The sequence below is a fragment of the Corvus cornix genome, chromosome 20 (assembly GCF_000738735.6).
Source record: "Corvus cornix cornix isolate S_Up_H32 chromosome 20, ASM73873v5, whole genome shotgun sequence".
NCBI classification, from domain to species: domain Eukaryota; kingdom Metazoa; phylum Chordata; class Aves; order Passeriformes; family Corvidae; genus Corvus; species Corvus cornix.
In genome coordinates, this window is record NC_046349.1 from 407,994 (window position 1) to 420,708 (window position 12,715).

A 12,715-nucleotide genomic window follows, 5' to 3' on the forward strand; every position below is an offset into this window, starting at 1 on the left:
ATTCTGGAAATTTCTAGTTGCATTTTGGCAGGGACCAGCTCTCCAATGTCCCTGGACAGCCTTCTACCAGGGGCCACAGGGCCACCAACCACATTATCCTGGTGCAGAGGTGCCCAGTCCTCTCCCTGCCACGGGGACGAGTTTGCTGCTTGCCGCAGGACACACTCAGACGGCCAAACCCCCAGGGGTGCAGGTTGTGCCAAGAGAAACACCAAGAGCACACAGAGTAACAATGAAACTCAGTTACAGCTTTATTCAATAACCGGTACAAAGTCCCCCTCAGGCAGAGCCTCCCGGTCCCATTCCCTACCTGAAATGGAGCAGAACATGAGCATGACCCCGGGAGGAGCTGGCTCCCATTGGGTCAGGGCTGCACAGCAGTGAGGAAAGGATGTTTTGCTTATCAATTGAGATTTGCAGTAGCCTGACCACTTATCCCTTTTCTCCCATTAACACCAGACCCTGGCCCGTAGCAGGCATCTGCTGTCCACCCTTGGTGACCCAGCCGGGTGTAAAAACATAGCAGAATTGTGAATTCCACAAAGACAGTAACTACTACCTGCACATAGGTGTTCACTGCTCACCCTTCTGACCTGACTCACAGGAATGTGTGATTGCTGGTTGTCACATCACTGGTGTTCCCTGCCCCCACATAACTGCACCCTGTGCAGACCCTGCCTGGGGCAGCAGCAGTGGGACACAGCTGGCAGTGCAGCAGATTCTGCGATCTCCACCTGGCAAGAGGCACTGCTTCCCGTTTCACAACCTGCTCAATGTTCAAATGATTCACCTGTGCCAGGGCAGAACAGTGACCATGTGTCATTGCATCCTGCCCTTCTGCTGGGCCAGCAGAGGGTTGCAGAAGTGGTCTAGAGCCAGGGCTGCTGGAGTTTAATCCCTTGTACTGGGTTAATAGTGCACCTTGTTAGTGTAGTTTACTGGTTAATTGCTTTGCTTTTTCAGGAGGCTCAGGTAAGAAATCACTCTGCTCCTTCTTAACACATATACACAGGTAAGATCAAGACAGTATTCCTGACCATTTGTCCTCAGGCTGCCTGGAATGTGAAACAGCCCTGGAAACACACAGACCTTCCAGTGGGTTCCACGCCCCAGGCACAGCTCCACACAGAGCACTGTCTGCTCCAGTGCCTGGAGTGCCACATCCTCGTGGCACATCCCACCAATGACATACCAACTGCACCACAAGGGTCCTTTAGCAGAAGCACAACTAGAAAGCATTTCTAAACCTCACAAAGCCACAGAAATTATATTTAAATGAAGAAGGGAGACAACGGCTGTCATCTGGATTGATACACAGCACAGACAGGAGATGGCATCAGCATGTACAGTAATGGGACTTACTAAGACCATGGAATGTCAATGAGTTTTAAAGAGACTCTGATGCCAAGGGGATACAGAAAGGATCAAAGTAATGTCAAGTACAGACTACCAAGGAAGTGGCTGCTCAGATGGGCATGCACAGGTTAGAGGGAACAGTTAATGCCATGTCAGATGAAATGCTAAATTCTGAGTGGGTTCAGTGGGGTTGAGTGGAGCTGTCTGAATCCAGAAAAGGGGCTCCTGCCTAACAGGATACTTCCATAGTTTGAGGTGCAGCCTGGAGGTCAATGCCTTCTGGGGTTCCAACACTTCCTTCCCCATGGGTGCTGGCATGAGACCGGCTGCGGCTGCTCTCGCCAGAGCCCACGCTGGAGGAGGAGTGGCTACGGGAGCGCATCAACCGAGTCATGCTGGCTGCTGGCACTGCAAGAGAGAACAAATGTGAGACTCAGACAAGAAGGCAGTTCCTGGAGCCAGGACCACAGTCACTCGGGTATGTGTCACTGGGTAAGCACAGAAAGAGCTGTACCCTTGGGAAGAAAATTCACTCTTCACTGCCAAAATTAAGTCTTTGCATGTCTAAAGCAAGATGTTTAAGGCCCAATTTCAAAAGGTCCAAGGTGAGCAAATGCCAGCAGTGTAACTGATCATCTGCAAGTGCAGCCACGGCCAGTGTCTGTGCAAACCAAGGCAGCTATGGCATGGGTGACCTTTTGAAAGTCAGTCTCATCACTCTAGAAAACCACAGAGCTGAAGTCATGCAACAATCAACAAAATACAAATGAAAGGTGGAAACCCATAGCACACACAGTACAACAATCAGCCCACCCACAGCAGGACATGCTGAGACAGAGCAAAGCACCCAGAGGACAATTCCACTCAGCACACAGACTGGGGCCGAGGTGGATGCACGGTTGGAGGTACCTGACTCAGTGCTTAGGTGGCTGAGCTGCACATAAGGGACTGGAAACAACATGAGACAAGGAAAGGGATGAATACAGGAAAGAGCCAATTAGTTGCGGTGTGTGACTAGTGGCTGCACTACTCCTGGGACCCCCAGCTACCTTTCTTTCTGTTCCCAGCTCATACACTGCATGGAAAGCTCCCAGAATTTGTAAGAGCAGCTGCTAATGAGCATCTCAGGGAGAGGCCAAGCTCATCTAAAAACCCATCGGGGCCAGATCAATGCCTTTAGCTGAAAATCACACTGTACCTGGTGACATTAACTCCCCACTGCACACTCCACACCTGCTCAATAGAGATACTGTTTCCCTGGGTTATACTGTGTAACTCCAAATACGGGACAGAAATTCATGTCTTTGGGATAACAGCATCAGACTCCTGCTACAAGTCTCCTGCAAGGCTGTTACCTTCCACCTGCAGCGTCAGCACAAGTACATCCAGCTGCTTCAGCCCATGTACAGCAGGCACAGGAACAGCTGTTGGAGAACTGGCTTCTGTATTTTAAGCAGTGCCCAGCTGTGTTTTGCTTCTACCTTGTTCTCCCCAAGAAAACTGACCACGCTCCACAGTGTTCCACAGTCTTGCCCACCAAAGCTGGGAAAACTGTTCTGGTACCAGCTACTAATTCTGGAAGGAGAAAACTGGCCTGTCCTCCAGTGCTGCACATCCTGTTGATGAGAGCTGACCCCCAAAGTGCTGCTGAAGCCCTTGCTCTGATGACAGCACTTGCTGACTTTACTAACACCAGGAACACAAAAGACATGAACATTGAAACGCTCTCAGTAAGGCTGAGGGACCCTCCTCACACAGCATCTTCCTCTGCAAGATCAGGCTCCTTTGGCCAGCGTTGGAGAACATGACTGTCCCACACGTTTGTGTCACCTGCAGAGCCCTGAGGAAAAGGACAGCTTCTGCTAAGTCCTGACCATGAGCTGGCAAAGCTGTGAGGAGACCACTGCAAGTGTTCCAGCTCCCACAGTGGCCATGCTGAGTGGTTAGCCAGTCACACAAACCAGCTCCTTCCCTAACTCCAGCTTTTGAAGGCTCATCCACAAAAGGGAACTCCTGGCCCCAACAGGTAAGAGAGAGTTGCTGTAGTGCACTGAGAAGCCTTTCTCCTGATGTTCATGAGCAGTAAAGCCCTTCTTGGAGATAAAGAAGTAAAGAAGCCCTTCTCCTCCCATCCCTCAGGAGCACCAAGGGCAGGGAGCTGAGCAGCTGTTAGTCTGACACACTCAGGTGACAATGTCTTCTGCTTCCAAGCATGGGGAGGAAGCCATAGGGCAGGACATGCACTGGTGCAAAGCACAGCTCTCTCTGGGCTCCCTGGGTGCCTCGGAAGTCACCCAGTAACCTGTTCTGCCATTAGAGGGATTTGTTCTGGAGTATTGCTTAACCCTGGCGAGTCTGAGAGAAACAGGAACATCTGAGGAGAAAGGGAAGAGCTCTCATGTACCCGGACCAGTCGTGGGGCTGCACTGCTACCTCCTTCCCCTTTGGAGAAGGTATGCACAGATCTGCTGTTCTTGGGAACACATTTTTCTGGATTGGCACAAAGACAGACTTACAAGGTTTTACCAACACCAGCAACCAGAAAGGAGTTGCCAACACATGTCAGGGAACAACACTGGTTTGCTAAAGCTTGTCAGCACACTAGTTGATTTTCCAGCATGGATGGATCTCCTGGCAACCACACTAGCTCAGAAGTAGGGACACAGATGCCAGATGGACCAGAAAGCTTGAGTTCCCTTCATGACAACCCTGCTCCAAACCACAAAGTTACGTTTGCCACTTACTGTAGCCCATTCCCTGTACAAAGTACTTGAAGGCTTCAGTCAACTTGCCAGGCTGTGGAAACAGAGAGGGCGGCTTTAGTGCAAGAAGAACAAAGGGCTCTGTACCACCCAAATGCCATGGGAGAGCCAAGGTTTGTCTCACCTGAACCACCTGGGGCAAGCCCCCACAGTCAGCCATCTGCAACAGGAAACAAAAGGCTGGGTGAGCTGTCCTTCCTGCCCAGGACAACCCCAAACCACACCAGCACCACCCACCCACCATGGCTGAGAGCACCACACTGCAATTTCCACCATCTCACCTCTACAGCCAGAGCAAGGCCAGCTGGCACACCTTCAGGGACCTGCTGCTGAAGGAACCCTGCACTTTGGAGGCCATGTCACCAGGTGATCTCAGGCCACACTCCAGAAGCCCAGCACCTTCCACTGCCACCTCTCCCCCAGCCAAACCTGTCACTTTGCATTTCCATCCAGCTGCTGTCTGGCACACTGCAGGGCCACAGGTGAGGGTGGGCAGGACTGGTACAAAGCTAGGAAAAAGGATGCTGCTGCTGCAGAGAGCAGGGTGGAGGGCATCTCTAATCTCAGGGGTCTTCCCTACCAGTTGAAGGTGGCCATAAAGCAGGGATTTGGGGACCCTGACAAACTCTTCCCTCTCAGCCCTGGCTCCATGGAGGAGAGAGCACAGCCCTGAAAGACTGTCCACAAACTTCTTAAAGCCAAATGTATGGAAGGCAAAAATCTAACGAGATGAGCAAAAATAGTGTCTTTGTGCTGGCCAGAATGATTCTAGAGTGGCACTTGCCTTCAGAAGGGTAGTTTTGGTTGGGTCAAGACGTGAATTGCATTCAACCTAGAAAAAAGGAGAGAAGGACATAGTGTCACACAGAAAACTTGAAGAGTCAGATGTAAAATGTGGGGTAGCTGCACCAGAAGCAGTGGCTGTCTTCAGCCACTTTCTCTGGAGCCAGGAAGGACTGAGCAAGAAAGCAGAGATCACGTAGGAAGTGAACAATGAATAAAAGATCCAGGGAGGAACGGCAGGTGTTCCATCCAAGGGACCTTGTGATGACAGGTCATGACTTCAGGTGAAATCATCCCCTAGTTTTGGGATGCACTATGAAACCCTGGAGCACCTTCTGCGCTCTGACAGCAAGACTGGGAGGGAAGGAGATTTCTGTGCAGCATGAGGGACATCACTCAGTCCCCTGGCCAGACAAGGGGGCCACCACCACCTCTTCTCTGTAAGGCTGCTGCAAAAAGGGAATAGGCAGGGGCCCTAGGAAAAGCAACCTCAGCAGGGGAGGTTAGGGGAGGGCTGGGAACCCAGGCAGCCAGACAGGCACACTAAGATGCAGAAGACCCTATCCCATACTGTGCTGTGGCCAGTAAGCAATGGGAATCAAGGACATTATCCTAGAAAAGTCAAAACTTGCAGACTTAATTTCAGACTTCCAGATCAAACAGACCAAGGGAACAGCCCATGGCCATAAAATGCTCTCCATACATGGCTCCTAGGTTCAAGTTACTGCTTTAGGAGACTCCTACACTCTTCCACAGTTTTAGACAGCTGCTTTTGTTGACAACCCCCTGGTCTCCCCACAATCCCTGGCTGACAGGGAGGAGCAACATCCACCACAAACACACTACCCTGTACCGTGCCCTGTTTACAGCTGTGCTGGGAGGGAAGTGGGTTATGGGTGTCTGCAGAGGGCAACAGCTCCTACGTGCTGCCTTCCTGATGACGCAGTGCTCTAAGAGAGCTCTACATGGCTCCCCACCCCAAGAACTGGAGTCAGTTCTTTTTAATCCCCAGGTAGCCTCAGTGTAACAGCAAAACAACAGCAATTCAAGACTTGAACCAAACTGCAGGCAGCTTGGGGAAGGATGAACGATCCTGAACAGGGTCCTCTGCATCACCTGTTTGATGAGCAGGGTGAATGAGCAGGGTGCTCATTCAGATTCTGCCATCCTCACCTTGGAGTTGCCCTGAGGGCCACTCAGGCCCCCTGAGCCTTGGCTCTCCCACGAGTAGCTGGGGGACTGGAAGAGAGTTTGGGACAAAGAGCCATTGTCTGTAACTAATTCTGGGCAAGGTGAAAGCACTGCAGGGTTGCGAAGTGACTTGTGGGGCTAATGTCACAAGAGCAAAGAGCTCATGGATACATACCACTGCTTCCACAGCAGGTGAGTTGTCACCAACAACAAGCAAGGCAGGGCACCTGCTCAAAAACCAAAACAGAGGTGTTACTCAAAGTGCATCCAAGGGATTTCTAAGAAGGTTGAGCTCTGTGAACCAACACCCTCATGAAAGGTTAACAAAAAAAAGGCTTGGCAAAATCCCTGCCTGCCATCACACCTCAGCATTTTGTTGTACCAAAACATTCTCCAGGGCCTGCAGACGCACCCAGACTATCCCCTCCATGCATATCAACCACCACTGTTGTTGCAAACATGAGCCTCTGACACTGCCTTCTGGAGAATCTCAATGTGTTCTTAATGAGAGGACTTCCAGACACCTCTGCCCCATTGCAGCTGACAGTCCTGCACCACAGCCTGGGACTGTCTTGGACAATCTTCCCAGCACTTGGGCTTGGTGCAGCTCTTGCTGAGAAGCAACAGCATCTTTTCTGCTGAAGAGACTGCACAGTCAGCAACTGAGATAGGCTGATTCAGACAACTTACTTGAGTGTTTTTGCAATCGTTTCATTGACACCAACAACTGGTCTCTCAATTTCCAGGTCTTTACGACTGAAAGACAAAACAGAACAATGCTCCACTAAATTTGCAAAGGAAACTGGATATCAAAGGGGCACACAAAATCCAACCATCAGTGCTGGCTCCACCACCCAGGCAACTCTGTGTGTCATGCCCTGAGCAGGAGCCCCAGTAGTCATTCCCAGAAAACAGGATCCATCCTCTCATGGCATTGCTGTGTGCCCAGAGATGATCTACTGAGGTGTGACAGGGTCTGGGGGCAGACACAAGGGCTAGGCTTGGCTCAGGAAACAGCTGAAGACTAGGCTTAGGACAAAGCTTCCCCTGATACAATACCCAATAGGATAATACATATGGCAGCAAATCTACTGAGCAGGGAAGCTGTAGGAGCTGTCTGTTAGGCAAAAAGTTATCCTATACCTGTTGTATGAGGTGAGGAACAGCTGAAGGTTATCTTGGTTAATGTCCTGCGCAATATGAAGCCTGTATGTTTGGATCAAATCTAGATTTGCCTGCAGTTCCTCCTGTACAAAAGCAGAAAAATTGAAAGACAGGAAACATACTTTTGACAAGCAAAGAAGCAATAGTCATAAAAATACCAAAGCATTAAAGTGTGTCCATACATGTCATTCCCTGAGCAGTGACACCACAGGGCAGCGACTCCAGACTGCATCAGGATCCTGGAGACATGAGGTGTTTATGTGATGTGCTGGTACATGCCACGCTTTGGTAATGTGACTACACTTTTACAACTGGCAATGCACAAGCTGCAGCAAGAGTACAGGTATCCTGAGATGGGATAAGTTAACTCCCAAGCCTCAGTAATGCTTACACAGATACAAATCACTCTGCGTTAGGCAGGTCTTCCACGTATGCTTAATGTTTAAGAAGCAAAGCTGTAAGGTAGGCTGATAGGTAAGCTGAAAGACTGTGATCAAAGGGAAGTTCAATCCCAGCACCCAGTTCTAAGAAGAAACTTCATTCTTAGAGAGCCAGAGAGAGCAGGGAATGCAAGGAAGCACTACATACAATGAAGGGGCTTGACAGTGGGAAGGGAACAGGATGTGTGCAGGAGGAAGCAGTGCTGGAGAAGGAAGCTCTCCTTCCAGTGCTGATGTGTTGTTGCAAGAGGACTTCAGGTCACAGACTGATCTGCTGTGTAGCATATAAAGTGTGCAAACACACTATCCCTGTCACTGCCCAGTAAGCTTGCTGGTTGAGAGACAGCTAATCCCAAAGAGAAGGCATTGCTGTATCCAAAGTTTTCAGGAGGGGCTGGTTTGCCTCTGCTGAAACTGAAGGGTAAGAGGAAGAGCAGAATGCAGCAGTTCAACATCTGGACAGATACAAGATCCCACTGTCAGCTCCCAGCTGACCTGTGCTCTACCCACAGTCCAAAGGCTTCCATGCTGGCTACAGAGAACTGGCTGCCATTTGTTTCTGTGGATAGCATCCTGGGCACCACAAAGGAGTTCCACCACCAGTGCATGGCCTGGAGACAGTTAGGGCAAGAGTGAGGATGTGTGTGCCCCCCAGCATGCCAACCCCAATGTGAGCTTGACACACAGAGAAAATGGTACTACCTGTGGCCTTATCTGATGGACCAGAACTATTTGGGAGCAGACACATGCAGAAGTTATAGCTCCATGTACAGTTGCACAGGCAACATTAACATCTGCTGGGTACTTACATGGCCAAAATGATGCGCCAAGACAATATCCACAATGTTGGTTGTCCAGCCTGAAAACTGAAAAAGAGTGACCATGAATGAGGAGGAGAGTAAATGGAAAATGCAGTTTCATCACACATTGCAAAACAGCTACTCAGAGTCAAGAAAACAATGAAGAAACCATTCAAATTACATAAGAAGCAAATGCCTGAAGCTTGGGATGGACACGTAAAGCTTCAAAGAAACTGTACACACAACACAGCTCTCCAAAAAACTTGAAACCTTGAATAACTTCAAGGGACCAGAATACAAAAATAATTAAGAGATATCAATATCAATCAAATGAAGCCTGCAAGCAGGAGTACTAAATCAGAGGAAAGCTGAGTGCTCCAAGCAGTTTACCTGCATTCCTTGTTCACATGATCACATCCACCCCTGCCCCTAAGGCAAAGGCCATACTATACCCAGACCAAGAATGCAGCAGGGACAGAAAATAAATCGTGCATTTTTCACCAGAAATGGAAAAATTCCTGTATTATGTCCTTTTTTTTACTCTACACTGTTCATTAGGTGCTGTGGAGAGCAGATGTGTGGGGAAGCAGAATCTCACCTTCGATGCTGCCCAGTCAATCCATCCCTTTGCACACGGATCAACATTAATAAGAACAAGTCCCTCCACCAGGTCAGGGTGGCTGAGCTGTGGGGAGAGAGCAGAGGCACAATCAGAAGGATGATTCAGCCCACACAGTGGTCAACAGCTGGTGCAGCAGCTGGAAAATTTCTTGCAAAAGGTGCGAGACAAAGTAAAATGCAAAGTAGGGAGCTCCTCTGTGCCAGGGTAACAGCTGGCAGCCAGTGGCTCCCAGCAAGACCAGACTCGATTCACTTGTGGCACTGAGGGACTGATTGTTCCATAGGACCTACAGGCTCAGCAGTGCCTTCTGGTGACCTGTGCACCTGGCACAGAGGCGGGTCCAGCTCAGGCCCTGTGTGTTACAAGGCTGGGAGCAGCAACCTTCTCTGCTCCAATCCAGCACCTCTGTGAGGAACCTGGAAAGGCTCCTGTGCCTAGAGAGCACCTCCTTCTCCTCAAGGAAGAGGCAGTCTCTCAGTGGAGATGAGGCAAATGGCAGCGGAGTTAGTGCTGAGGCCCCCAAACCCCTGCAGCATGGAAAACTTGAGCTACAGGGATACCCACTGCCCAGACAGCACCCCTGCTGCCTCCCTGCCTGCAGATACCCCTTCCCCTGCTTCATCCAGCAACTCAAAACCCTGCAGTGTACCTCGGGCTGTACCTGGGCAGCACAGGTAGGAAGCACTTATGAGAACTGCTTGCAAACATAAACTCAGAAATCAGAGGCAACTAGCCTCTGAGTTCTGGGCTCGCTCCAAGGCTGAAGTTCTATGGTAGCTCTCCTGCTCTACTGCACTGATGTGAAGCAGAAGGAAACACCTCTGTCCTCAGCAGGAAACTGCCCGCAGCCCAGGGAGCATGGCAAGGGCCCTGTGGCAGTTTGCTGAGGACTAAGGCTGATTTGCACAAACTCCTCTTTAGCAAGGCTGAAAACTACCCAAGATACAGAAGGCAAGGAACAGTGAAACACCAGTGCCTCACACTGCCCTGGCTCAATCCTGACTGTAGAGAATGGGAAACAGAGAACTTTGTGTAGGAGGGGCAGCTGCCCAGCACAGTGGCCTGAAGAAATGATAGCGCTCTGAACAACTGGCAACTCTCTGCACTCATCAACCTGAAGCAAATTTTACTGAAAATGTCACATGTATGGGGCTTTTTTTAACACTATTTCTGAAACACTCAGGCAAATTCCTGGGCTGCTAAACAATGCCCGCTGATTTCACATGAACACTACACTTGAGAGAAATGTATAACCAGGTACCAAAATAGAGGCAGCTGTCTTGTGTAAGGGTGGAGCAAAATCCGCTTCCTTCTAGTGACAAAGCACATTCCTCATCAACACCAGTTTGCAGTACATCACCACATCAATTCTTTGGTGCTACAAACACTGCACACAGCACACAGTAATGCAGCCAGTCTCTGTGAAGACTCAAGACTGGCTATTCCTAGCACTCAGGATGGGCTCTGCTGACTCAAAGGCATCACATTACAATCTTTCCACGCCTGGCATAGCTTCAGAGTAACCCTGACTGCTACAACATAACCATCTGGACGGAGGTAGCTCTCCCGTGACTCCCTGCAGCCCTGCTGTAATTACTGACTGCTACTTTGCCTGGGCCCCACACCATCAGTTTGATCAGCAACGACCACAGCCCACGTGAGTCACCAGCAGTGAAGAGATACTTACTGCACACCTGCTGAGGACATAAGCACCAGCTCCCAGGCCAATCCCAATGAAGCTTTTCAGGCTGAAATACAGGCATTTCACAGTCAGCAAGACTAACTTAGCTCAGCTGAAGCATCCCTAGAGGCAAAGCCTTTCCCCTCTGCATCCAGATGTGCACTTATGGTTTGTTTTCGAAATAATGCAGCAATGATGCAGCAGCCATAAATTGCTCATGTAGCAGACAGTGTTCCTAGCACAGAGCTAGACAGGATCACACTGACTGGGAGATGCTTGTGCCTCTTGGGACACCTCAGTGAGCATATCAGACACAGCACGCAGAGACAGAGGTAGGTGCTGGAATAGCGGTATCCAGCTGGCTCACCCCATTTCCTTTCAGAGACTTACTTCAGGTGTGTCAGAACAGCAGGTAACATTTCAGCCAGTTCATCCATACTGGGATACTGGTACCTGAAAAGCAAGAGAGGACCTCCAAATACAGCTTGACAGAGGTTACCTTCCAGTTCCACTCAAGGTAGGAGGAGGGACAAGGAACATCTGACAGACATGTGCACAGGTTATTAATGTGCAACAATACTGTATGTTTCAGCTGACTGTGTGGATCCCATCCCTCAGAGCAAGACTAACACACAGCTGGGGTCTTTTGGGCAGTCAGACTTCTGTGGCAGGATGGACAGATGAAATACCAGCTCGACTGCAGTGTGCTGGGCTCATGTTCAAGTCAGAAAGCTGGTACCAGACTCAGCACTAGTGAGGGCTTTACCCATGTCTTAGTAATTGGAGAGTTCCATGAATGCCCGTTGGGAAGCCTCCTCATCTTGCCATTTCCTCTGCTGCTGACAGCTGCTTACCGCTACACTCAGCCTGGCAGTCCCAGCTGGCTTAAACTGGGTACTACCTCAGTCCAGACTGAACAACATGGGTCTCTGCAGACCTCTTACCCAGATGGGAATGGGGGAGCTCCTTCCTGCTGGCCTGGCGCATCCACATGGCACACAGCAAAATGCTGGGTGATCTCTTGCATGTCTTCAAAGTTAAAGAATGCATTAAAACAGGATTTGTCTGCAACAACAACATAAAGAAATTAGACATTTACTTAAGTTTTATTGCAAGCCACCCTCCAAACACCACAGCCCACACCTGCAGGAACTCAAGTCCCCACTGAGCCCACAGAGCAGTGGGTGCTGGATGGTGTATGTGCTGTGCCTCAAAACTGCAATGCAGCAGTGAGTCCCAGCAATGGAACTGCCATGACTGGAGGGCAGGCACACAAACAAGAGTCCAGCCTGCAATGTCCCAGAAAGCAGGGCCTGCAGCACCTGGGTACTCAAAGCACTCACAGAGGAGCACCTGTGTGAACGTAACAGTACATGTTGGGTGGGAAGACATGTCAAAAGATCAGCTGAGCCCACCAGATCATTACACTCCTGGTGCAGCCATGTAGAAGGAACTTGTTCACCTGCCCAGCACCCAGGGAATGGATACCCTATCACACAGTGTAGCAAGTCAGCTAGAGCACTACAGTGTGTTGGGTGGACCTATTTCCACCTTTCCACCTTGGCCCTACCTTTCAAGGGCTCTTGGAATGGACAGAGGCACGCCACGTGCTCTCTCTCCCGCAGACCTTTATCTTTTCACCCTGGAATGACCTAATCTCAGCTCCATGCCAGGCCTGCTACTCCCCACGCTCAAAAGCAAATACCACAAACAATCACTTTTTCAGGGTCCTGGGAATGCAAGGGCTTACGGTTGAGGCCAATGTCATGGTATGTGAGGATGACAGGTCTGTTCCCCTTGGGCGTGCCCCGCATGGTGACATGAACCACTCCGAAAGCTGTCTCAATGTCATGTTCCTGCAGAGAGAGAAGAAGGAGCCCCAGTGTTACATGTGCTGCCTGCACAGGGAACCCTGA

The 12,715-nt window shown here is 50.1% G+C and overlaps 1 protein-coding gene across 4 annotated transcripts in view; it reads right to left on the bottom strand.

Moving 5' to 3' along the window:
- Nucleotides 1–227: 227 nt before the first annotated feature.
- Nucleotides 228–12,715, bottom strand: part of NDRG3 (NDRG family member 3) — a 64,829-nt gene continuing 52,341 nt past the window's right edge. For 2 of the 4 annotated variants that reach the window (XM_039563371.1, XM_039563372.1), the window contains 13 exons: nt 12,550–12,655; nt 11,744–11,864; nt 11,190–11,252; nt 10,806–10,866; nt 9,095–9,181; nt 8,506–8,562; nt 7,236–7,339; nt 6,783–6,848; nt 6,268–6,319; nt 4,903–4,950; nt 4,101–4,278; nt 2,266–2,304; nt 228–1,764 (listed from right to left, as the gene is read on the bottom strand). In XM_039563371.1, coding sequence (XP_039419305.1) covers nt 1,586–1,764; nt 2,266–2,304; nt 4,101–4,278; nt 4,903–4,950; nt 6,268–6,319; nt 6,783–6,848; nt 7,236–7,339; nt 8,506–8,562; nt 9,095–9,181; nt 10,806–10,866; nt 11,190–11,252; nt 11,744–11,864; nt 12,550–12,655 — 1,161 coding nt within the window. In that variant the 3' untranslated portion in view covers nt 228–1,585. The remainder of the gene's footprint in view (nt 1,765–2,265; nt 2,305–4,100; nt 4,279–4,902; nt 4,951–6,267; nt 6,320–6,782; nt 6,849–7,235; nt 7,340–8,505; nt 8,563–9,094; nt 9,182–10,805; nt 10,867–11,189; nt 11,253–11,743; nt 11,865–12,549; nt 12,656–12,715) is intronic. The other 2 variants (XM_039563373.1, XM_039563374.1) reach the window with 2 other exon arrangements.